Source organism: Vicia villosa, unplaced genomic scaffold, assembly GCF_029867415.1.
Source record: "Vicia villosa cultivar HV-30 ecotype Madison, WI unplaced genomic scaffold, Vvil1.0 ctg.004672F_1_1, whole genome shotgun sequence".
In the NCBI taxonomy this organism is placed as follows: Eukaryota; Viridiplantae; Streptophyta; class Magnoliopsida; order Fabales; family Fabaceae; genus Vicia; species Vicia villosa.
The window spans coordinates 131,649-157,630 of NW_026706488.1; the positions used below are offsets into that span (position 1 = coordinate 131,649).

At 33.5% G+C, this 25,982-nt stretch overlaps 3 protein-coding genes and 1 pseudogene across 3 annotated transcripts; 1 reads left to right on the forward strand and 3 right to left on the reverse strand.

Annotated features, from left to right (window-relative positions):
- Window positions 1-3,543: 3,543 nt before the first annotated feature.
- Window positions 3,544-6,268, reverse strand: LOC131642218 (probable ADP-ribosylation factor GTPase-activating protein AGD11). Its single transcript, XM_058912488.1, has 8 exons — window positions 6,144-6,268; window positions 5,956-6,040; window positions 5,786-5,861; window positions 5,353-5,516; window positions 5,023-5,260; window positions 4,737-4,853; window positions 4,392-4,487; window positions 3,544-4,035 (listed from the first exon to the last, which is right to left on the reverse strand). Exons 1-8 carry the CDS (start codon window positions 6,184-6,186, stop codon window positions 3,754-3,756), a joined length of 1,101 nt encoding a protein of 366 aa, XP_058768471.1. The 5' UTR covers window positions 6,187-6,268; the 3' UTR covers window positions 3,544-3,753.
- Window positions 6,269-9,437: 3,169 nt separating this feature from the next.
- LOC131642225 (uncharacterized) lies at window positions 9,438-10,739 on the reverse strand (annotated as a pseudogene).
- Window positions 10,740-10,944: 205 nt separating this feature from the next.
- LOC131642220 (glutathione S-transferase T3-like) lies at window positions 10,945-12,210 on the reverse strand. Its single transcript, XM_058912490.1, has one exon. The coding sequence runs from the start codon at window positions 12,208-12,210 to the stop codon at window positions 10,945-10,947; it is 1,266 nt and encodes a 421-aa protein (XP_058768473.1).
- Window positions 12,211-13,533: 1,323 nt separating this feature from the next.
- On the forward strand, window positions 13,534-17,668 carry LOC131642217 (uridine 5'-monophosphate synthase-like). The gene is made up of 7 exons (XM_058912487.1): window positions 13,534-13,666; window positions 15,369-16,151; window positions 16,248-16,331; window positions 16,575-16,657; window positions 16,762-16,849; window positions 16,938-17,192; window positions 17,311-17,668. The coding sequence occupies exons 2-7, from the start codon at window positions 15,381-15,383 to the stop codon at window positions 17,437-17,439; spliced, it is 1,410 nt and encodes a 469-aa protein (XP_058768470.1). The 5' UTR covers window positions 13,534-13,666; window positions 15,369-15,380; the 3' UTR covers window positions 17,440-17,668.
- Window positions 17,669-25,982: the final 8,314 nt, after the last annotated feature.

A 25,982-nucleotide genomic window follows, 5' to 3' on the forward strand; every position in this document is an offset into this window, starting at 1 on the left:
TCGACATGATCTTTATGATTAATTAAATTATTGTGTTTAGTTTAAACAATGTTTTACTCATTTTTACTCTTTCAACATAATTTTTTATACTAAATAGTGATTTATGTTTTGAATGAAAAATTGATTTGCTTATCCCACGTTTTTCCCAAATAATTAATAATGCATTTATAGAAATTGAGAAATTAAGAAATTAAGAAGGATTTAGTTGAACTCTGCTATTCTTAATTTTTTCAGCTGGCTTCAATTTTAGGTCACCAATTCATTACATGATGTTCATCTTGATGTTAGTCTTAACTCTTAAGCAGAGACAAATATTCCTTAACATAAAGGATGTAGATACTCAAATAATTACATACTAGCTAATGCTAACTTAATTGCATTGACCTTTCTATTTTTCAAAATAATTATTGGGTCTCTTCTTTTTTAAATTTAGTTTATTCATCTCTTCATTTTTATTTTTTTTGGAATTTCAGTTTTTGAAGGTTATTTTTTATGATGTGATAACTAAATTATGAAATTATAGAGTTTAGGTGACATAATTAAAGTTTCATTGTATTTATAATTAATTTAATTCTAATAATTATAATAGTATAAATAGTTATATTTATAACTAGTACTTCCATCCATTGCGATGCACGAAATAAATTATGGATAGATATTGTATGAGAGAATTTTATTTTAAATTTTTTTTTTTGATTGGGTAGTTGAAATACATAAAAATTAGTGGTGGGGTAATAAGCTAGAGTAATTAATATTAAATATTAATTAATATATTAAATAGTATTTATTGAAAAGAGAATACAAAATAATATGATTAAAAACTGTTTAGGCGGGATTTTACTCAAAATTTGGCGCAAAATGTGTATTTTGTTTTAATATATTAAGGATAAAAACAAATAATTAATTAAATAACATAAAAATTTGAAATTATTTATTTTTTAATAGAATATTATTTTGATTTTATTTCCTTATTTTAAAGGACTAATTATTTACTAGACTTTTGACTCGTGCATGCACGAGTCTGGTTCGTAAGCATATATTTTATTAAGATTGACGTAAAAGTAGATAAATTTATATTGATTGTATATAAAAAAACAAAATATTGATGGTTTCATGATATTGACATTATTTATATTACACATTTCAAAAAACTTCTTTGTATACAATGTTTGATGTCAAATTAATAGATTGAATGTCTTCATCAATTATCAACGACTTCAATCCTCCTCTTGAAGTGATTCTTGAAATTGCAACGTATAATTGATTATGAAAAAATCGGTGAAGAAATATAAACTCCAACATTCTTAAGTAATTGATCTTGACTCTTATTAATTATCATTACAAATGAAATAGATAATGGAATTTGACTATCATTGCACATATCGAGATCAACTATGTCAACGACAAGGGCGGGGTCTCCTTTATCTTCCTTCTAAGAGCGAGGACGACTGCGTAAAGGGTTTTTCGAAATTGTATCTTGAATCAGGCGGGATCTGTGCAAGTCGGGTGGGATGACAACTGGTTCATCGAAGCACTTGTGGTATTTCATCTTTAGGTGGACTATGGAAGCTAGTGCGTCCAACTCTAAAAGGAAAGGCCTTCCTACGATGCAATTATAAATACTTTCACAAAGGGATCACCAAGAAACGCACATTCATTGTCTTCTTATTTCTTTTTTTTCTCCAACAAAACCAGACAATTCTTTAATACCGCAAGGATGAGTGGCATAATCATTGAACGCTTGGAGACTCCTACCTTCATATGACCTAATATCTTTTTTGCTCAACCCCAGCTCTACAAATACGCCGACGTACATGACGTCGCAAGAACTTTTGTTGTCCATGAGGATTCTTGAGAACGCACGGTTATCCACGACGGTAGTCACCATTAACTAAAGCATCATGTTAGGGATCTCTTCAAACTTCTAGTTGTCTTGGAAATTTAGGATGAGTCTTTCTTTCTTCGATTTTTCTTCCGCTATTTGAGAATTTGAGGAATTCTCTATTGAATGTTTCTCATCCATATCTTCTTTACTGGACAATCCACCGTCAATGGGGGAAACAAAGAGGTTTGTTGATGATCTCAACGTAAAAGCTCGAGAGGTGATTCTAATAGTCAGATTAGAGATTGCCTTCGCATATTGTGTGAGATTGTTGTCGGAAAGATGTGAGTTTCAGATATGGAGGAATTTGATGTGGAAATTCGTGAGAAACATAAGTCAATTCTCACATACAACACCATTGTTCCAAGGTGGTATAAAAATATGTGTAATGGAGGGACAAACTCTTCTGGTGCGGTGTCGAGAGCTTCTAGTATGACGCAGCAGGAAGGGCCTGCAGGTTAGTACTCAAACGCTCAAGTCAATGGAGTTTTAGAAATGTAGTTTGAGAGTAAGAATGAGATAGTACATGCATTCAGCGTGTTGAGAGGTCTAAATACGTTATTTGGTTGAAACTTCCCCCGTATAATCTGACGTGCAACACATGGAGTCGTTCCATTGTATTCAACAATAAGGATTGTTAGGAGGGCTCAGGTCAAGTATCCTGTGTCTGAATGAAGCTCTATCTATCTACACATCCTTCTTATCAAAGTTATGAATGGAACCTTAGAAATTCGTAGCGAGGTTTTGAATTGGAGTTTACTCCCTCTGTCCCAAATTATAAGATGTTTTGAACATTTCACACAAATTAAAAAACATAATTAATATTGTACTGAAAAGAAAAATTATGCATGACTTTACAATAATGTTCTTCATTTATTAGATATAAAAGAGAAATTTAAAGAACTGCAAGAATAAATAATAATAAATGATGGAGGATATATTACGAAAAAATTGTATTGAAATACAAAGTGACTTATAATTTAAGACAAATTTTTTTGACAAAGACTTACTATAATTTAGGATATATATGAAGTAGAAATTAAGCCGGTCGCTTTATAATATTTTGAGCCCGAAACACTATCTTCATAGTATTTTGAGCAAAGTTAATCATTACTTTTAAATATCGGGCTTCTCCTCCTCGTCAAATAAGGAAATACTCATCCTACCTCTAGAATGTGTGTCACACGTTTGAAAATTTAAATATCTTCATTTAGATTTCGGAAATGTATATCCGAACGCATTCAATACACGTTCAAATGAAGGTGACAGGTGAAACACTCCCATTTTGAAAAAAATTAATTTAAAAATGCATCTCCGAAATGATTTTTCAGAGGTGTATCTTCGTAAACTTTCACGTAGAAATGTTGTTTTTCTTAGCCATAACCATTCATCTGGCTATTTCACATCACATACTAACTGCTCCTGTATTTCCATTATCTCATAAACACCATTGGCAGTGCCCTTTACCCACAACTCCACAAGTCTTTTTCACCTTTCTTTGCTGCCACTTTGAATGTGCCATCCTCCTTCATATTAAGCCATGTTTTTATATTGTTTTTCTTCATTTTTATATTCCCTATGATCTATGATGGTAACATTTGATTATTTATACAAATAAAGAGAACCTATAAATGAAAAAAAGCAATAATTCTTCATGGAAAGTTGTCAAGAATCTCACAATAAGTGTTTGAAAGTATAATTGGGAAACCAAGTTAACTCCTTAAGAACCATTAGTAGAGGAGCAATCCCCTCAAGTCACATAACAAAATACAAGAGGGAAAGACACATAACAATTTACAAACAAATTAATATTCTTGAGATGATTTATGCTCCAAAACTGAGTCCTCTTGGCCCTTAACTTTCAATCCAAGCTATTGAGTAAGAGGAACACACTCAAGCTCAATCTCAAGAACACCTCTCTCAACATTCTGTAGCCTCACTGAGATTTCTTGTTTGATCCTCCCTTCATCAAGAGATATCACACCATCTCTAACAAGAGAGTTGTCTCGGCTCGCTACAAATTTCTCTAGCTGCATCGACTCGTTCACCGTAGATTTTTCATATGCGATTGCAGCTAAAACTAGTGGTTGAATGTCTATTTCAGCTTCGCCCATGAAATCGTCGGTTGAAAATGTATCCTTGTCATACACTAGCTGCATCGCAACCACAATAGATCTAATCAAACATGAATGTCAAGGAATTGCGCATTTACAATTGTAATGCGACGATTTGGACTATTAGATAAAGATTAAACGGCCCATGTTCTGAACTTAATAAATCGGGTCTACTATCAAAAGTCAGAACGTGAACCGTTCGATCGTCATCTAATACTCCAAATCAACGGCTGCGTGAATGCAGGAAATCCATATCCGAAAGAAAGAAACGCGTGAAACAAAAAGAAGGCACAAACAGAAAATTAAGAAGACTTGGCCACACAAATAAACTATGCCATTTTGGAACCCTTTCACTTTTATGATGAACACAAACTGAAAAATACAATTGAACATACCACTTTAAGGGGAGGAATGTTTTCTGGAATTGATAGCATTAAGCTTTCATTCCAAACTGGATTCAAATTGTTCTTTATAACACGCGTTTTTACCGACTGCAAGAGAACAAATATTAAAAGTGTTACACTTTACACGTTTCATTACCTCCATTTCATACAATACTCTCTGATTCTTACTATAAGAAAAATTTCACTTTTTTAGATACATTGAATAATCAATCAGTATATCTGATTCATATATAGCCCTGAACATTGATTGTTCAATATATCTAAAAATATAATTTTTTCTTATAATACGGACCCGAGAGAATATTTTTCAAGTAGTTAAGAGAGAAGAATGCTCACTTGGTGTCCCAAAGAAAGGATCACATACGGGTCACTCGTCATTACATCTCTAACAGCCAGGTGAGTTCCTTTCACAACATTAACCTTAATCAACCCAACAAATTCAACCATACCTGCCTATAACAGTAAATTGAAACCAAACTAAGTATTCAAAACAAAAAATAAGCATTTCAATAAGTTTAAACTTATTTGTCACATTTGTTGCATCAATCGACTCAAAATGGAGTATTTCAGTTTATATGAAAGATTGCGAATAGAACTAGCATTCATGAACTGAAAACATTACCAACGAGGAGCTCTTCTTCGAAGACTTGTGCTCCGAATCTTTTCTTGTCCAGCTATTTCGAAACGCGTTTCCAATGCGATGTTTGGTTGGGGTTTTGTCGTATTTTTTGTTTTCCATATGAAAAGTGTAACACGAAGAACTACTCTGAGCCATTGATAAACTTCTTCCTCGAGCTGGTACGATCGCACATGCTGAATTGTCATCACACTCCATGAACTGTAGTTGCTCATATTTTTTCCTGAAAAATCAATAGGCGATTTCCTAATAAGAATAGCGTAATTCAAATTCCTCAACAAAATACAAAAAGAGAGTTCTGTTTTGTTTAGTTACCTGATATAATCGGAGCGGTCTTCGATCGAGGTATGTGGTTTTGGTTTTTTTATATTACTTGGGAGGAAAGCTTCATATTTTTTATTTAACAATGTATTTCCACCTAACTTCTCTAACGCGTCGACTTGTTCCTCGGACCATTCATCTAACTTCAACGACGCAACCTGTAATTGTCAAACATGTATTGCTCATGTAGCATTATTTAAACAACCGAATTTGATTAAGGCCTTGTTTGGATAAACAGCTTAATCAAGCACTTGTAATATAAATGCTTATCATATAAGTGCTTTTCATATAAGCTATAAGCTGTTTTCATAACCTACTATGGAGACCTTATTTACATGTTATGGCGAGCATTGTATGATTTCTAACAATTAATGTCGAATGACGAGTTCACATTTCGACAAACATGTAATGTGTATCATAAACATACCTTTGATATGTGGACTCCTAAACTTCTATGTATGCCAGAACACTTTATGCAAATAAATACTCCAAGACTTGAGGATCTAATGTTCAATTAATAAAAGAGGTATGAATAACATGCACTAATGATGAAAAATCTAACAATTGAATTCCTACGAAAATCGGACGAACACTTACACCCATTTCGGCTCCGGAGTTCCGCAATCGGCGCAAAACTTATTTCCAGCTTGATGCATCAAATTTGATATCCTTTTGTGTGGACCTAATAATTGGTAAAAAAAATGTCTCTTGAAAAAGATGGTATAATATGAATAAATTTATTCTTATTTTTGGGCAAAATTAATCAAAATGAAAAATGTTCTAACCTGGTAGATCTTTCATATCAGAATTTTCATGTTGTGAAGACATTTTAGCTTCTAATATTTGAAACTAAAATAAAGAAAAAAATGATGCTAGAATTTGCAACCAGCCATTTGTGAGTTGCTTTTCTGCATTGCACAATTCATATACAAATCAAAACCTAAACATGAACAAAATGTTGCAATTAAGAAACAATTTTTGAATAAAAAATGATGAATCAATATATTAGAAATTACCTTTCTTCTTTTAAATATTGGCATCAAAAGAACTCAATGGTGAAAAAAACCAAAATGGTATGCAAAATTAAAGACCAATTCAAAGAAATTGTGTCAAATTAATGTGGTTGTGAATAAATTGAAAAATCTTGAAAGGTTTTCAAAAGGGTGTTTGGAAGAAAATGTTTTTGACAAGAATTGAAGGTAAGGTTGAAAGTTTGGGAAAATTGAATTGAGAAGGTAAATGTATTGTGATTATGGGAGTGGCAGCAAATCACAGGCTGAAAGGGTAAAGAGAGACAGGTAATAATTTGTTTTTGTTTTGTAACAAATGATTATATTTTAACTGATTTTGTAACGGTTTTGGTTATGGGAAAATTGTGAATCCTAACACACCAAAATATGGGAAAATGTGGTCTTTTCTAAAACAAAATAAAAATTCTAGAAACCTTGCCTCTTCTCCATTTAATTTGACTAAAAATTACTTCTTTTTTTTTAATTATGTTTAAATAAGTTACTAAACAAAAAATAGGACTTTTTTTAATAAAACACCCAATAGATTAAAGAAAAAAGGAGATACAATGAGGGAGAAAAGAAACCTTCCCATGGTTAAACAAATCTAAAATTTGGTAAGTCAATTATATCCTAGAGTAATAATTATTAAGAATGGTGTTAGGATAAGAATCAAACCAAACATTATTAACCATATAGAGACTTAAATTAGTTAATATATCGGCATAATAATGGTTGTCTTCTCTAACAATATGAGATACAATAAAGTTCATGCCATTCAGAATGGATAGGCAGTCGAACCATTTGTGCGAGTCTCCAAGGGATGGATGAAGAGTTCTTGAAGGCTAAGGACACAAGCTTGGAATCTATCTCTAACCACAAGTTGCTCCAACCTCTCCTATGAACTATCTCGATCAATATTTTAAAATTCGGACCGATCATTGATGTGTTCATGCTATTGAATCATATATATATATATACGACTCAAGTGAGAACACTTGGTTATTATGAGAAATGAGAACAATGAATCACGACCATTAAATTTTGATTTTGTTGATTTTAATGAATTGGATTGGTTTCTCTTTCTATGTTGACTTAAAATAAATATTAAGGATTCTAGAAAGAGAAACCAATCAAGACCATTAAAATCAACAAAATCAAATTATGATGGTCGTGATTCATTGTTCTCATTTCTTATAATAACCAAGTGTTCTCACTTGAGTCGTCCCCATATATATATATATATATATATATATATATATATATATATATATATATATATATATATATGCACTTTTGTTTCTATGGAAATGGGGTCCTAGTAATTTAGAGTTTGTGCTAAGAGACCATAGTACTGACCAATTATTATAGCTCAATTGTTTGGTTATAGAGGAGCATATCTTATGATAATGAAAAACTTATATGAGAATTAATTATCAACCATTAGATTTAAATGAAAGGTTGAGATTGAAACATATGTTTTAGTGTGGCATGTGACTTACCACTTAAAAACCTTTGGTTTTTTCTCTCTGCTTTATTAGCTAGTGTTAGAACAAGATTTGTTCTGATCAATATTCTTGTTTTGATGATAACAATATATATGAATTTTGTATAAGACAGTGTGGTACTCTAATCCTGTACATTTTCTATTTCAGGAAATATATAAAGAGTATGCACAATTCAGCGCTCAGAAGCACTGACTCAGAAGGTTCTGGATGGCTACATCAGAACATGCTCTGGCAAGACATCAGAAGATGGTCAAGCAGAATCAGAACATGAACTATGAAGCATCAGAAGAACATGAAGTCAGAAGCAGAAGCACCGATGTTCTAAACGGTATCACGCTTAAGCTCTTCAAAGACAGAAGACAAGAAGATGCTCTGCACCAAGCTGATTGACTCTGATATTCAAACGTTGTATTCACAAATCTGAGATCAGAAGCAAGTACAAGATGACAGACTATTAAGTCTAATCTCTGACTGACAAAAGGAACGTTAGAAGCTACAAATGGCTCGAGGTAGTTGACAAAAGTGTGAAACATTAAATGCAGCGTTGTACTATTCACGCAATGCATTAAATGCAACCCAACGGTCATCTTCTCAAACGCCTATAAATATGGAAGTTCTGATCAGAAGCAAAAAACCAACTCTTGCAAAAATACTGAAACGCTGTTAAATTCAAAGCTCACGAACTTCATCTTCAACCTCACAAACTCTTGTAATATTTAGTGAGTGTTAAGCTTAGAACTTAAGAGAAATATCACTGTTGTGATTATAGCTTGATAAGAAGCAATTCAAACTCTTGTAAACTTTATTTTACATTGATTGTAAAAGTTTCTTAGAGTGATCAGTTAGATCAGTAGACTCTAGAAGACTTAGAGGTTATCTAAGTGGTGATTTCCTAAAGTGATCAAGTTGTGATCAGAATACTCTAGAAGACTTAGAGGTTATCTAAGTGGAAAACCATTGGAATCAGATTGATTAGTGGATTAAATCCTCAATTGAGGTAAATCACTCTAAGGGGGTGGACTGGAGTAGTTTCGTTAACAACGAACCAGGATAAAAATAATTGTGTTCATTGTTTTTATCTTAAGAGTTTTTAAAGTCACACTTATTCAAAACCCCCCCCCTTTCTAAGTGTTTTTATATCCTTCAGCTAGATAGATCTACTCGATTACAATTAAATAATTAATAATTAATTCTCACATTTTCATATATAAGAGCACTGACATCCATCATAACCATTTGAGTTATTTAAATGGGACCCACTTATTTTTTTATATTATTTCACACTTTCCAATTATTTAAATAACACATCTACAATTCTCAAATATCCATTTAACTCATCAAAAAGTTTAAAATGGGTCCGACTAAACCATACAATATATTACATAAAATATAATTAAAAAATTCATTCAAATATATCAAAATATAATAAGACTAAAATAAATATATATTAAATAAAATAATACATAGCACAAATAATTAATTAAAATTAAATTAAAAAAATATATAAATTCAAAAATACATCACTAACACGAAAAATAAGAAAAAGATAAATTTAAGACAATTTTTAATTGTTGTTATTCTCATTCCCAAAACGTTGCCATATGTGTTCTATCAAGTCTTGTTGAAGGTGTCAATGGATTTGTTTATCACAAACATCAAATGTTCTACGTAAGAACTCTTGAAAATCAATATTAGAATCATTCGGCAATGTTGTCGTGTCATTGCCTAAATGATCATAAGAAAAATAAAAGTTTCCACCATATGTGGAACGTTCATCTTCAACAATCATGTTGTGTAATATGATACATATATCCATAATACGTTGGAGTGCATCTAAGTGCCAAGATCGAGCCGGGTTACGTATGATTGCAAATCGCGACTGGAGAACCCCAAATGCACGTTTAATATCCTTTCTTGCTCCTTCTTGATGTTGGGCAAACAATTTTCTCTTATCCCCTTGCGGCATTGGGATACTTTTCACAAATGTGGCCCATTCAGGATAAATGTCATCTGAGAAGTAATAGCCCATGTTGTATTCAGTATGATTGATTGTATAATGAACCTCAGGAGCTCTCCCTTGCAGAATATCGTTGAAGACATTGGATTGGTTCAACATATTAATATCATTATTTGAACCCGCTACCCCAAAGAATGCATGCCAAATCCATAAGTCTTGTGAAGCTACTGCTTCAAGCATAGCAGTGGGTTTTCCATGATCGCCTCGAACATATTGCCCTTTCAATGCAACAGGACAATTTTTCCATTCCCAGTGCATACAATCAATGCTACCTAACATACCTGGAAAGCCTCGCGCCTCCCCCATCTGAAGTAAGTGTTCAATATCTTGAGCGTCTGGCCTTCACAAATATTGTGCTCCGAATACGCTGATTACGCCTCTTGTAAACTTATCAACACATTTTAGTGGTGTAGTTTCACCGATTCTTAAATAGTCATCCACACTATCAGTAGACGTTCCATATGCCAACATACGAATAACAACAGTGCATTTTTGTAGCGGTGAAAGACTTGATCTACCAGTTGCATCAACCCTCATTCAGAAATACTCATCATGTTGACCCAAAGCTTCCACAATACGAAGGAACACATGTTTATGCATTCGGTATCTTCGACGAAATTGTTCATTTGTGTATACTGGAGTTTCTGAAAAATAATCATTGAACAATCGATCATGTCCCTCTTCACGATTCCTCTCTATATTCCTTCTTTGACGTCTTGGCCTTCTAGAGCTTGAGGCTTCTTCTTGATTTTGACTTTCAAAAAAAAGTCTCACGAGTTCTTCATCCATACCATCATTCATATAATCTATGAACATTTTTGCGATGTGGGAAGGATTAGAAGGATCCATGAGAAAAGAAATTTAATATTGAATAGGATGACAACAATTTGTAAAAAGTTAAAGAGGTTGAGAATGATTGTGAAACTTATTGTGTTACTAATAATTATTTATAGGACTAGTTTGAATAACGGCTAGTTTGAATAACGGCTAGTTTCAAAATACATAACCATATCAATTATAATAATAACAACTAGTTTCAAAATACATAATCATACTAAAAATATTCAAAATACATAATACAATTAATTAAGGCCATATTTTTCCGAATCACATCGCACAATAAATCATGAGCTTGTAGTTGTCTTGAATTCATATTTGATGTATCCTTTGAGACAATTTGTAGATCATCAATCTTCAATCTTTCCTCTTTCATCTCGGCCTTCTTAATCTTTGCTTCAACCTTTTTTCTTTCAATCTCGAGTTTTTCACTCTCAATACGTGCATAGTCTTGTGCAAACACTGACATCAAATTAGTTTTCTTTTTGAATTCATCTTTGAATTCATCATATTTAACATTTGGAGTAGACATTTCCACCATCTTTTCTTTCTCCTTCCTTTTGGCTGCCTTTTGACCGATTGGACGACGTAACAGAGTAGGTGATGATGGATTGTATTCGCTGCTCGTTGGTGTCGGTGGGTTAGAAGAAGAATATGCTCCAGATGCTGAATTCTTTGTTCTTTTTGCAGAAGCTTCTGATGAACCTACGAGCCATTTAGGTTCATCTTTCAATAATCTCCAAGCAGACTCAAATGTAAACTTTTCACCTTCATCTTGAAAATAAATTCTATACGCAGCCTGCATGTTATTGTTTTCGGAGCTCCCACTTTTTTGTGTAGAAAATGCTTGTTTGTAGCATCCAACAAACTTTTGAACAGATGGATTAATTTTGTGCCATCTACCTTTTAGTGCCATCGGTTTCCTCTCTTTGTAATTCATGTCACGATGCTTGTTAAATGCTTCACCAATTCTCTTCCAGAAACTATCTCCTTTTTGATCAACTCCAACAATTGAATCCTTTGAAACGTTGAGACATGAATGAATGAGAATTTCATCTTCTTTCGGTTGGAATCTTTGTTTAGGCGCATTCACAACCGGTGCAGATGCAACATCTTCACCAAGTGTAGTATTTTCCAAGCTATCTTGAGTGCAAAGTTGTGGTGTTTCATGTTCTTGATCATTTGATTGCACACCACTACTACCTATTTTAACAACATGAGGCATATTGGGGTTAGTTGATTGAGATGAAAATTGTTGATATTGATATGGATAAGGTGGTGTATCATAGGAGTAATTTCTAATGGATGGATTATTTTGTGGATTTGGGATAAAAAGAGAGTTTTGAAAATTTGGATTATGGTGTGGATTTGGAATAAGAGGTAGATTTCCAAAATATGGATTGTTTTGTTGATTTGGGATACTAGGAGGATTTCCATCATTTTGCATAAAATTGGACCAAGTATTATGTTGATTGGGATTCATTGTTAAATGAAATATATGTAGCCAAAAATCTAAAATGAGATAAAATAAATTGGTTAAATTTAGACTAGATATGAATGAGAAATTGAATTAAATGAGAGTTAGATATTTATATTAATAATTAACATATCTGTTTAAAAAAAATAACCGTTACATTGATTTCAATTTATTACTGTTGAAGTTGTTCAATTTTATTACCGTTGACTTTAATTCATAGTAGCAGTTTAAAAAAAAAAAAAAATAATGAGTCATTTAATTTAAAGAACGTAGTTTTGTTTGAATGTGTTTTAAATTGAGGAACGTTATTGTCTTTTGAATATCCATTGTATTCTGACAGCATGTCTTAGGGAACAGTGTAGCAATGACAAAAAGTGAGCGATATTCATGCTCTAAGTTCCTCATTCTCATAAAATAAGTTATATATATATATATATATATATATATATATATATATATATATATATATATATATATATATATATATATATATATATATATATATATATATATATATATATATATTTGTTGTTTAAGTGATATTTTTTTCTTTGTTGTTTTTAACCGTTGAGTTAATTAAATGGTTCGGAATTGCGCATGAGAGAGAACATGAGGAAAAAAAATGAGAGAGGGTCCAATTCTTAAAGAATATGACACAAACAACCAAAAATATAGAGAAAATATATTTTGATACCACAAATTTATACCTACATCTAAAATACTATTCACAAATACGTGAACAGTATTTTTATTAATATTTTAATATATATTTTTTATTTTTTTAAAATTTTTTGGTTAATGAAATATTAAAATTTTGGCTAATACAATTTAAAATTTGGTTAATATATATTCTGACATAAAATGTTAATATAATGTTAATATGTATACTATTCAAACTTTGGTTAATAGTTTGTATAAAGTTGGTTAATGTGGTTCATAACTTGGTTAATGAGTTCTCAAACATAAAAAAAAATTAAATAGTAAAATAAAGTTGGTGAATAGAATATAAAAAATGATTAATACATTTTATAATTTAGCGTCAGAACATAGTTAATTAAATACTGAAAGTAATTAATGAATTATAAGTAAAATAATTAGTTAATGAAATATATTTTTTTCGTTAATACAATTATGAAGTTGGTTAATGGGGAAACTATATATTTGTGTTATAAAATAAATTTTAAAATAAATATTTTTTTATAAAAGTTTAATATTTTAAAAAAATAATATTATTTTAATAAAAATACACTCTTTACCTTAATACGATGTAGAGTATATATGGTAAGGTATTTGTTGGTGTATACCAATCCCAATGAATTATATTTAGATTTTGAAATCTATTCTATCAACAAATATTGCGTTAAAGTGAATGAAGAAACAGAGTGTACTTTTGCATTCTGAAGCTTGAAATAGCATCGTCATTCGTCTCGTTGTAGCAACAACACTCGCCGAACCATAAAAGGTGCAAACTCAAACTCTCTTTTTTACATTCACATTCAAACCTTTCACTATCTCTCTCAATAACTCTTCAATTTCTCCCTTTCTTGCTTCATCAATTTCAATTTTTTTAGTTCATGCAATAAATACCCAAGTTCATTCAACAATGTAGTGACAAATTTTATTCAAAATTCATCATCTCTGTTATAGCATTGCTACAGCATAATAGTGCCGTTTTGAATGAAGTGCATTTTTTGCACTTACACTTTTTTTATCACTAGTTCTTAATATACAACAGCGCATAACAACTTCTCTTACAACCTAATTTTTACGCATAACAGAATCAGGTAGTTAGATTCCTTGTGCAGGTGCATGAGAAGGGGAAGCACTATTAATTAGTGTATAAGCAAAGTTTTAAACAACTGCCGGGTACTAGGTTTTAAATAAAGGTCAAAGTCGCGTAAAGATTTTCGCGATTTCGGTCGGTATAGATTTTGCAACGTCGGTACAGGTTTTGCGACACTGATTGTTACCTGGTGTAAATTAACCACAATTTGTACTTGAACATAAAAATACTGAATAACGGTATCGGTATCAGCACCTTCTGATACCGTTTCGTCGCGGCCGTTTTCGCATTAACGGACCTTTATTTAAAACCTTTCGTGGTCACATAAAGGATTTCACGATTTTGGTTGGTACATTTGGTGTGTTACAGATTGCGGTCCTCGAGAATTAATCAAACATGACACAATATTATTTGACTCTATTTTCTCTTTAAAACAAAATTTTAGTTCAAAATTTTGTAGTAATAATATGGAATATTTCTTTGATTTGTATTTTCATATTCTCATTCTGGAAATTTTGTGTCTGTAACGGTTGTAAGGGCGTTTCGCGGCCGTAACGTCGTTTTGTCGTGGTTGTAAGGCTTTTTATCTTTGATTTGTTTTCTCTGCATTAAAGCAGTGAATAACAGTATCGGCACCTTCCGATGCCATTTTTTCCATTTTTTTGCGTCCGTTTTCGTGGTAACGATTGTTTTTTAAAACCTTCTGTGTCAGCTCATGTACTTGTATAGTTGTATGGAGTGTTGTAGCTACTCTTTGACAATGTTTTGTACTTTATCGTGTTTCGCAGAACAATAGCGGTTTATTAAAGTTCAACTATACTTAGGGTGTGTTTGGATTGGCGGTGGATAGAATTGATTCTAAGAGAATTGAGTTTGGTAGAATTGATTTTAATAGAATTGAGTTTACAAGAATTGATTTATGTTTGGATACAATAATATAGAAGTGATTGTTATCAATTAATGTTGTTTGGATAGTTTTAACAAAATTGATTTTGAATTGTATAATTACCAAAATGGTAATAAATTCTAGTACAAATAAAAAAGAAAAGAAGTAATTAATGAAAATTAAAGAGGGTAAAATAGGAAAATTTAAAAGAGTTGTAATAAATAATATATAATAAATGTAGAATTGATTCTACTAAACTCAAAAGCTAGGAATTGTAGCTTCTACTAGAATTGCTTTTGGAGGAGGAGAATTGATTTTGAAAAGGTATCCAAACAAGAAAATAAAACCAATTATCAAGTTGAAGTGAACTAGAAGTGCTTTTGGGGCTTATAGAAGCCAATCCAAACATGCACTTACTATTTTACATCAATGCTTCTATTGTATGCCTTATTTTTATTGATGGTGTTACTTACTGAATGACACTGATTGAAATAGGCTCATACATCAATGGAGTCTTTAGTTCTTAAACTCCATGAAATCTCAGCAGTTAAATTTGGAAACTTCAAGCTCAAATCCGGGATCTCCTCGCCAATTTACATAGACCTCCGCCTTGTTATATCTTATCCTTCCGTACTCCGACAAATTTCTCAAACTATGATTTCTTCTGTCTCGGACACTAAATTCGACCTTGTCTGCGGTGTCCCTTATACGGCTCTGCCTATTGCCACATGTGTGTCTGTCACTCACAACATCCCTATGGTCATGCGCCGCAAGGAAATCAAAGACTACGGCACTTCTAAAGCCATTGAAGGTGATTTTCACCATGGCCAAAGTTGCTTGATAATTGAGGATTTAGTTACTAGTGGCACATCGGTTTTGGAAACTGCAGCGCCGCTGCGTTCCACGGGGTTGAAGGTCAGTGATGCTGTTGTTTTGATTGATAGAGAGCAAGGTGGAAGACAAAATTTGGAGAGGAATGGAATCAAATTGCATGCGATTCTTAAATTAACTGAAATGGTGAAAATTTTGAGGGAAAAAGGAAGGCTTGATGAGGAGATGGTTAGAGTTGTTATAAGGTTCTTAGAGGAAAATCAAAAGGTTGCTACTTTGGAAAGTAAAACTAAGTTCAAGAAGGCACTGTCATATTCGGAGAGAGCTAAGTTGTCCAAGAATCCAATGGGAAAGAGATTATTTGAGATAATGACTGAGAAAGAAAGTAATCTGTGTTTGGCTGCGGACGTTGGAACTACAGCTGAATTGCTAGAAATTGCTGACAAGGTGAGAAAATTTTCATTTCGGCGATGTCATTTTGTTTAATCTCTTATTTTCAATGAAAAACTTAGTGTTCTTAATTTCCCTTTTCTTTCTTGTCAGGTTGGGCGTGAGATATGCTTGCTGAAAACGCATGTAGATATTTTACCAGATTTTACTCCAGATTTTGGCTCAAAGCTTTGTGCGGTATAAAGCTAAATTAAACTATTTCCCCCCAGATTATTGCAGAACAAGATTTTGCATGTTCTTATTATTAACATCTGTACACTGAAGTAGATATGCTAGCATTTATGAAAGTAGAATGCTCACGTAACTATTTTAACCAACTATTAGAGTGTTATGCGTTTATGGGCAACATTTTACCAAGTTTTGTGAAATGTATACATTTCTAAAGTAGTTTATTACTAACATATGACATCTCTGTTGAAGATTGCAGAAAAACACAACTTCTTAATATTTGAGGATCGTAAGTTCGCCGACATTGGTAACACCGTGACCATGCAGTATGAAGGGTAATACATCGCTGGAAAGTTTTGTATTCTTTTTCAGTTTCCTACTTTCCTTTCATCTGTTTGTACATAAAGCATAAATATCTTTCTTTTTATGTTATCTACAGAGGGATCTTTCATATATTGGAATGGGCTGATATCGTAAATGCTCACATTATCTCTGGTCCAGGAATTGTCGATGGATTGAAATTAAAGGTCTATAGGACAATCATGATCACAACATTATCTTGAATGTGATTATATAAAAAATTCCTGTCTAACATGTCAAATGAACAATATGTAGGGTTTGCCTCGCAGAAAGGGTTTGTTGCTACTTGCTGAAATGAGTTCAGCTGGTAACTTTGCTAGGGGAGATTACACATCTGCTGCAGTGAAAATTGCTGAGGATCATTCCGATTTTGTTATTGGCTTCATCTCAGTCAATCCGGCATCATGGTCTGGTGCACCGTTAAATCCTTGTTTCATTCACGCAACTCCTGGAGTTCAAATGGCGATCGGTGGTGATGGTCTAGGCCAGCAATATAATACTCCGTATTCGGTAAGTTTGTTATGCACGTTGCCATCTATATCTTTGGATTTCTGTTCCTCTGTGCTGTTTAGCGCATTCTTGTACTACTTTTCTTCGAAATTCACCAAATGTTTTCTTTATCGTCTAGGTGATCCATGATAGGGGTAGTGACATTATTATCGTCGGGCGTGGCATCGTCAAGGCAGCGAATCCGTCTGCAGCAGCTCGTGAATACCGTCTTCAAGGGTGGAGTGCATACTTGGACAAGTGTAAGTAAGGCCTTATATTCATAAATGGACGAGATGTTTCATTTTGCAGTTGCTCATGAATAGCTTCCTTGTATGGATGCAGCACTGAAATTTTGTTTACTTTAATCTAGAAATTATTTTTAGGTTCAGCTATGTATACCAGAAGAGCTTCATTTTTTTAAATAACTGGGTATTATGACAGCAAAAAACAGAAAATTTCATAAGTATTGATGCGAGTTTGGAGATGAATAACCTGAACTTCACAGTCAACTTTCAAGCATCATGTGATGAGGGCTATATATAATATAGGTCGCACCAATGAAAATACACATCACAAAAAAATATATAGTAATCATTATTTTAGTTTATTCTACCAAAACATGGAATATCACTATATCTCTCTGATTGTATGTGACACGACACAACCATCACCTATATGCATGTCTTGAAAACTCTAAGTTTTTCTTTTTGGGAGATTCGTGGGAAGGGAGAAGGTTTTTGAAAACGAAATTTTAAAAAAATATAAAAATATATTTAACATTTTTTTGAAAGAATGATTTTATATGAAGAAATAAAAGAGTATTAATTATTATATTTTTAATTTTTATAACATTATACAACAGAAAAATATATTTAGAAAATTTATGTAAGTTTTTCAAAATTCTTCCTTATAAATTTTAAGTTCCCTAAGTCCTCTCATTCCTTCTCCTTCGCACTCCCAAACATATCATAAGTGAATTTGTTGATATGTTTAAAGATATTAAGTTCTACTTATATTTAATTTTAATATTAAATTTGTTAAAAATAAATATGTATGGCAAAAACCAATAACAATCAAAATAAGTGGTATCAAAACAAGATAACCTGCTATCGGTGATTGCAAATCTACAACAAACAAGAGGAGTTAAAAAATAAAAAAATAAATTAAAAAAATTTATTCAATTCGATTAAACTAATCCACTTTGGGGCCACTTTGGGAAGAGAGAATTTTTCTAATTTATTATAGTTACAAAAGAATTGTTACAAGAAATTAGAAAAAACTTTAAAAAAAAAAGAAATTAGAAAAAACTTTAAAAAAAAAGGGTAAATGCTTGGGGAGCAAACTATTTGTAGAAATAATTTTTTGGAAGGTGTGCGATCAGTTTTTTAAGACTTTAAATATGATTTTATTTGATTCAAATTTTTTAATTATAGTATCCTTAATATGTGCCGTTAGGACAAAAGTTAATAAGACAAAAAAAATACAATAATATTAATCAAATGCAAGCATAATACCTCAAAAAAGTTGTTAGTATAATTTTAATAGAATCTTGAAACATGTTTCAAGATCTTAGTAAAATTGTACTAACAACTTTTATAAGTCACGTTATAGTCTGGATCCCCTTCAAAGCACCACCTAGATAAAATCGATCCACCATCAACCATAAAATTACAAAAGACCCACTTGACTGGATTTTCAAAGTTGAAAACTATTTTGATCAATCTGACAACCCACCACTCGTCGTCTTATTTTGAGTTCGATCTTTCATATTCTGATTCTGGAAATTTTGTGTCTGTAACGGACGTAAGGGAATTTCTCGGCCGTACCGTCATTTTGTAAGGGTTGTAAAGCTTTTTATCTTTGATTTGTTTTCTCTGCATTAAAGCAGTGAATAACGGTATTGGCACCTTCTAATGCTGTTTTTTCCGGCCGTTTTCGTGGTAACGGATTGTTTTTTAAAACCTTCTGTGTCAGCTCATGTACTTGTATAGTTGTATGGAGTGTTGTAGCTACTCTTTGACAACATTTTGTACTTTATCGTGTATCGCAGAACAATAGCGGTTTATTAAAGTTCAACTATGCTTGTTATTTTACATCACTGCTTCTATTGTATGCCTTATTTTTATTGATGGTGTTACTCACTAAATGACACTGATTGAAATAGGCGCATACATCAATGGAGTCTTTAGTTCTTAAACTCCATGAAATCTCAGCAGTTAAATTAGAAAAAACTTTAAAAAAAAAGGGTAAATGCTTGGGGAGCAAACTATTTGTAGAAATAATTTTTTGGAAGGTGTGCGATCAGTTTTTTAAGACTTTAAATATGATTTTATTTGATTCAAATTTTTTAATTATAGTATCCTTAATATGTGCCGTTAGGACAAAAGTTAATAAGACAAAAAAAATACAATAATATTAATCAAATGCAAGCATAATACCTCAAAAAAGTTGTTAGTATAATTTTAATAGAATCTTGAAACATGTTTCAAGATCTTAGTAAAATTGTACTAACAACTTTTATAAGTCACGTTATAGTCTGGATCCCCTTCAAAGCACCACCTAGATAAAATCGATCCACCATCAACCATAAAATTACAAAAGACCCACTTGACTGTATTGTCAAAGTTGAAAACTATTTTGATCAATCTGACAACCCACCACTCGTCGTCTTATTTTGAGTTCGATCTTTCTTCAAGGGTCAAATACAAGTTGTATAGCTTGACCATTTGATACTCACTTTTGTTAAGGAGTTATGACTAAATTTGTCTCGCTCTTTTTTAATAAATAGATTAAACTGACAAGTTGAACGTATGTCCTACCTTTCCCAAGTGTTTGAATACAAGTTGTATAGCTTGTTCATTTGACACTTGTAACACCCTTCTAATACCCCGCATAAATAATAAACAATAATCAGAGTAAACATGAATAAGGGCATTACAACTTCCAAATAATTAAACAATAATACTCATGTCATGCCATAAAAGAGAACGTCAACCAAATTTATTCAGATCATCATGTTTAACACAGCGGAATTATCTTTAACATCTGAATAACAAACAGCCAAGTCACAGACTTAAAACATCAACATAAAAATCCATCCAAAATAAAAAGAGTTTAACAAGTAACTCTAGACGACGCCCCCAGTGTTACACGACCAGAGCATGACACGGACCCAACTGACTCTAACGAACTACTTGACGAGCTATCCTCACCAAGTACGAGAGCTACTCCTCAATCTGAAAAATAACAACAGTAAGGGTGAGTCTCATTCACATTTAACTAATGTTATAAGATATAGATAATAAAATATCATTTCACATGCCATTCACCCAATCACAGTTATGATCAGATTCAAACCATACAATCAGTGAGCAAACAACCAAATTAACACATATTATAACATTGGACAATCTTCCATTCATGTTATAATAGCAAAACAGCCTAATGCAATGCAACTACATGCATGTGGTACCAAAATCTGGGATAACCCAACTCACCGACCCACCATCGTCAAGGATACGGTAACACCCACTCACTAATTCCACACAATGGGAATTAGCTACCACTGATCCACCATCGTCAAGGACCAGCCACATAATGATTATGAATGCATGCATCAACCATAACATGCTCATCACCCACATACATCGATCAATGTCATAATCATTAATAAAACACATATTTCATACCAACAATACATGTATAATAAACACCAGTTATAACCACAACATCATACAGGTAAGACATTCATTAGTGTACCTATAAACATATCCCACCACAAACAAATAAAATCGAGTGTTTTAAAAATAACTCAAGCCACCACTCAAAACACCATTTGAGTATATAAATTATTTGATTAGCTTCACTGTACTCGAAACAGCACCAAAATCCGGTTTACGGTTTAAAAGTTACACATTTTTAAACTTTTCAAAACGGCCTATCGCCAACAGCATGCGGCGCCACACACAGTTCGCGGCGCGGAACGAATAGGAACTACGCCTTCGCGGCGCAAACAAGGGTTCGCGGCGCGGAACGAATAGGAACTACGCCTTCGCGGCGCAACCAAAGGTTCGCGGCGCGTACTGACACAACACAACTTCCTGGCTTTCTGCCAAGCAGAAAGCGGCGCCAACTCCTGGACGTGGCGCGAACTGGCGATTTCCAGAACTCCGAATCGCAGGAAACAGCCTGCGATTTTGCCCTTCCTTCACCAATTCATGACCAAACCAATCCCATTCCAACCAGATTTGCATACAGTGAAACAAACACATATTATAGCACATTTACAATACATTCAACCCTCCAATTATCACCAATACATGATCAATATAATCATTATGCATCAATCCTCCCAAAACCTAACACTTCTATAACCTAAGCACAACTCAATTGATACGAATAACACGATTAAATTCTATCATACTACCTATAATCCCATAATAGAAGATAAACGGAAGAGTCCCCCCTTACCTGAAGGTTGATTCTTCGCTCTTCCTCGGGTCGCACTTCTCCGCTCCTCTTCTCTTTTCACGTTCAGACTCTTCTCTTCTCCTTAGTTCTATTCCTCTTTCCCACAATTCCTCTAATTTGTGGAAAATAAAATAAAACTATTTTAATTAGTAATAGGGCCTACCAATACACCCCCCTCTTTACTAAAAGCGACACTGGCCCATCAGTTTCATTATTCCCATTTTTCTCAGTTAACTCAAATAATTCTAATATTTAATCCAAAAATTAATTAAATTAAATAAAGAATTTTATGGGGTGTTACAACTCTCCCCCACTAGAAAAGTTTTCGTCCTTGAAAACATACCTTAGGCAAAGAGTTCCGGGTAGGAGTCCTTCATCTGGCTCTCCAATTCCCACGTGACATTTCCACCGGCTGGTCCTCCCCAAGCTACTCTGACTAATGCTATCTCCTTGCCACGCAATTGTTTCACCTTCCGATCTTCAATCCTCATAGGCAAAGTTTCAACTGTCAGATTATCCTTTACCTGTACATCATCGACTTGGATCACATGAGATGGATTAGCAATGTATTTCCTCAACTGCGATACATGGAATACATCATGCAGATTCGCAAGTGTCGGTGGCAACGCAATGCGATACGCCACTTCTCCAACCCTCTCCGTAATTTGAAACGGACCAATAAAACGCGGAGTCAACTTCCTTGACTTCAGTGCTCTACCAACACCAGTTGTAGGAGTCACCCTCAAGAACACATGATCTCCTTCTTGAAATTCAAGTGTCCTTCTTGAAGGATAGAAAAACACTTAGAAAGTGGGGGGGGGGGGGGGGGGGGTTGAATAAGTGTAGTTTCAAAAACTCGTAAGGCACAAGCTGTTTAGGCACAAGCTAAGACTTCCTAGAGTATCCTGATCAACACTTGATCACTCTAGTTACTTACAAATTAATGTAATCAATTCTAAGAGTATTACAATTGCTTCTTAAAAGCGATAATCACAAACTGTGATATTTCTCTTACAGATTTAAGCTTAGCCTCACTAAAGTATTACAACAATAATGTAGTGAGGTTGAAGATGAAGTTTCTGAGCTTTGAGTTGAACAGCGTTTCAGCAAGTTTTTCAGAATAAGTTCGTTCAGGATTCGTAACCTTGCTTCTCATCAGAACTTCATATTTATAGGCGTTTTGAGAAGATGACCGTTGGGAGCATTTAATGCTTTGCGTATTCCGTACAACATTGCATTTAATGTTTCACTGTTTTGTCAACTACCTCGAGCCTTGCTTTTGCTGTGACTACTAAAATTGCCTTTAATAGCTTCTAACGTTCCTTTTGTCAGTCAGCGTAGCCTGCCATCTAGTACTTGATTCTGATTTGTTCTTTGTAAATACTACGTTGAAAATCATCAGAGTACAAACAGCTTGGTGCAGAGCATCTTCTGATCTTCTGATCTTGATATGCTTCTGAGCGTGATTCCATGACTTCAGTGCTTCTGCTTCTGAACTCAAGTTCTTCTGATGCTTCTAAAAGACCATGTTCTGATTCTGCTTGACCATCTTCTGATGTCTTGCCAGACCATGTGCTGAAGTTGCATACTGAACCTTCTGAGTCAAAGCTTCTTAGCGCTGATTTGTGCATACTCTTTATATATTTCCTGAAAAGGAAATTGCATAGGATTAGAGTACCACATTTTCTTGAGCAAAATTCATATACATTGTTATCATCAAAACTAAGATTATTGATCAGAACAATTCTTGTTCTAACAATCTCCCCCTTTTTGATGATGACAAAAACATATATAAATGATATGAATTTGCAATCAGAATAACAGACGGCAAAAGACAATTACACAGTTATAGCATAAGCATATAAACATAATGTGAATGTGTCTCCCCCTGAGATTAACAATCTCCCCCTGAGATGAATAATCTCCCCTGAAATTAATACTAGAAGAATTTTATAAATAAAAGACTTCCCTGAGTATTTCAGTAGAGACGTTCACATATACTTGAACTTCAGAACATTCACTGCTTCTGATTTCTGCTTCCATAGGACAGCTTCAGAACATTGAATTTCTTTAGATCCTCAGAACATTCACAGCTTCTGATTCCTGCTTCCATCGGACAGCTTCAGAACTTGAGTTTCTTTAGATCCTCAGAACATTCACAGCTTCTGATTCCTGCTTCCATCGGACAGTTTCAGAACATTGAATTTGTTTAGATCCTCAGAACATTCACAGCTTCTGATTCCTGCTTCCATAGGACAGCTTCAGAGCTTGAATTTCTTTGATCCTCAGAACATTCACAGCTTCTGATTCCTGCTTCCAGCGGACAGCTTCAGAGCTTGAATTTCTTCTTACATCACTTCATGCTAGATTGTATCAGAACATTGTTGAATGTACCAGAGCATCATCAGAGCATCTCTACATCCTGAAATGTTACAGAACAAAACTAAACGACAAAAGTCAGCATGAATGAATCAGAACATAAAATGTGTTTCAGAACACATAATATGTATCAGAGCCATATAAGCCATATAGAATGTATCAGAACATATTCTATCATCAGAATATCTGAACATTCTTCCTTCTTGCTTCTGATTCTGAAGCTTCATAGCACTCAGCTTGCTTCAAGAATCCAAGAACTTGATTCATCTTGTTGCTTATTGAACTTGAATCTTCAATTCCTGCAACAACATAACTTAGAAACATACGAAGCTTGCAGCTTCTGTTAGTAATGTGGGGGCTTTCTTCCCGGCAACTGCTAATATAAATCAAATCATTTATCACTATTTCTCCCCCTTTTTGTCATAACATCAAAAAGAATGTAAAAGATTCAGATGTAAGCATTCGACAAAGGAAAGAAAAACAAATAATCATTGATAAAAAACAGAAGTACAAGAGTTATGCAGAATAAGCTTTTCATTGATTAACCAAACAGAGTTACAGAAGATGTATGCTGATACACAAGTGCAACAAGCAAAGAAAACTACAAGGACACAAAGACTACAACCCTAGCCTAGTCCTAATCTAAGCCAGCATATCATGAATCCCAGCGATGTTCTTGCTCTTGCTTGGTCATCAAATCTTGAGACTCTGCATGCCTGAGCAGCTCCCAGAGAAAGAAGTAAATGAATACAAAGGAGGAACTGAGAACAGTTCACCAGGAGAGAGCGTATTCTCATATGGGCTTTCCCTTAACATAGAAGTTAAGTCCTTATGGAACCTAACTTCATCCAATATATCAAGAAAGTCTTCTTTCCTTTGGACAGATGTTTGATAACAACATCAAAGAAGAGATCTGACTTGAGAAGAACTTGGAATGCCATCCCGAGATATGGTTTCTCATCCTGTAACCGATTAACCCTTCCATCCGTTCTATTCAAATAGATCAGCCACTTTTGAGACTTAGTTTCTTCAACTGGTTTAAAGTTTCGATGAAGGGAACTAGGGGGGCGAAGGATTCATGATGAACGCTAGATCGATGAAGAATGAACTAGGGTTTACGCAAAAAGATATTCTTAGAATAGAAAGTGAGAGAAAGAGAGAGAGAGCGCAAAGATTGATTGAAGAATGCAAAGAAATGGAGAAATAAATAGAAGGAATGTGGGGAAGGAAAACGTTCTAGGGAAGGGAAAACGTTTGACGGATATTAAAAACGAAAAAGAAAATAAAAGAAATGATGAATGGCATTTAATGTTACGTGACAAGAGGAAGAGAGAAACTGTGACAAATGAAGTGATAGAACAGTTACCTATGAAAGGCGCCACCTCAACTGCAACGCATGCTTGTCCAAATAGGATAGACACGTGTTACCATCTGGAAAGCTAGATACAGCTGTATTTACTTTAAAAGATATTCTGAGTCCAACTTGGACAATGAAACGTTAGTTAATAAACGAGTCACTACTTACTAATTGATTTAAAAACAGAACCTCTTATAAAAGATTAATCCATTCTCATTTCAGAAGATAGCCATACATAAGATTTTCTCATCTTCTCATTCTGGGCATAAATCCATACTGATATTCTTCAGAATGAACTTAAATCCTATCTTCAGGCCAGGGGTTTTGTAAAGATATCAGCCCATTGATGGTCTGTATCCACAAAGTTTAAAGAGTATAACACCCTTCTGAACATAGGTCCCCTGATGAAATGATGTTTAATCTCAATATGTTTAGCTTTTGAATGTAAGATAGGATTCTTAGATAAACATATAGCAGAAGTATTATCACAGAAAATAGGAATGTTACTCTCATATATCCGATAATCTTCTAGCTGACTTCTCATCCAGAGCATTTGTGTGCTACATCCAGCAGCAGCAACATATTCTGCTTCTGTTGTTGAGAGG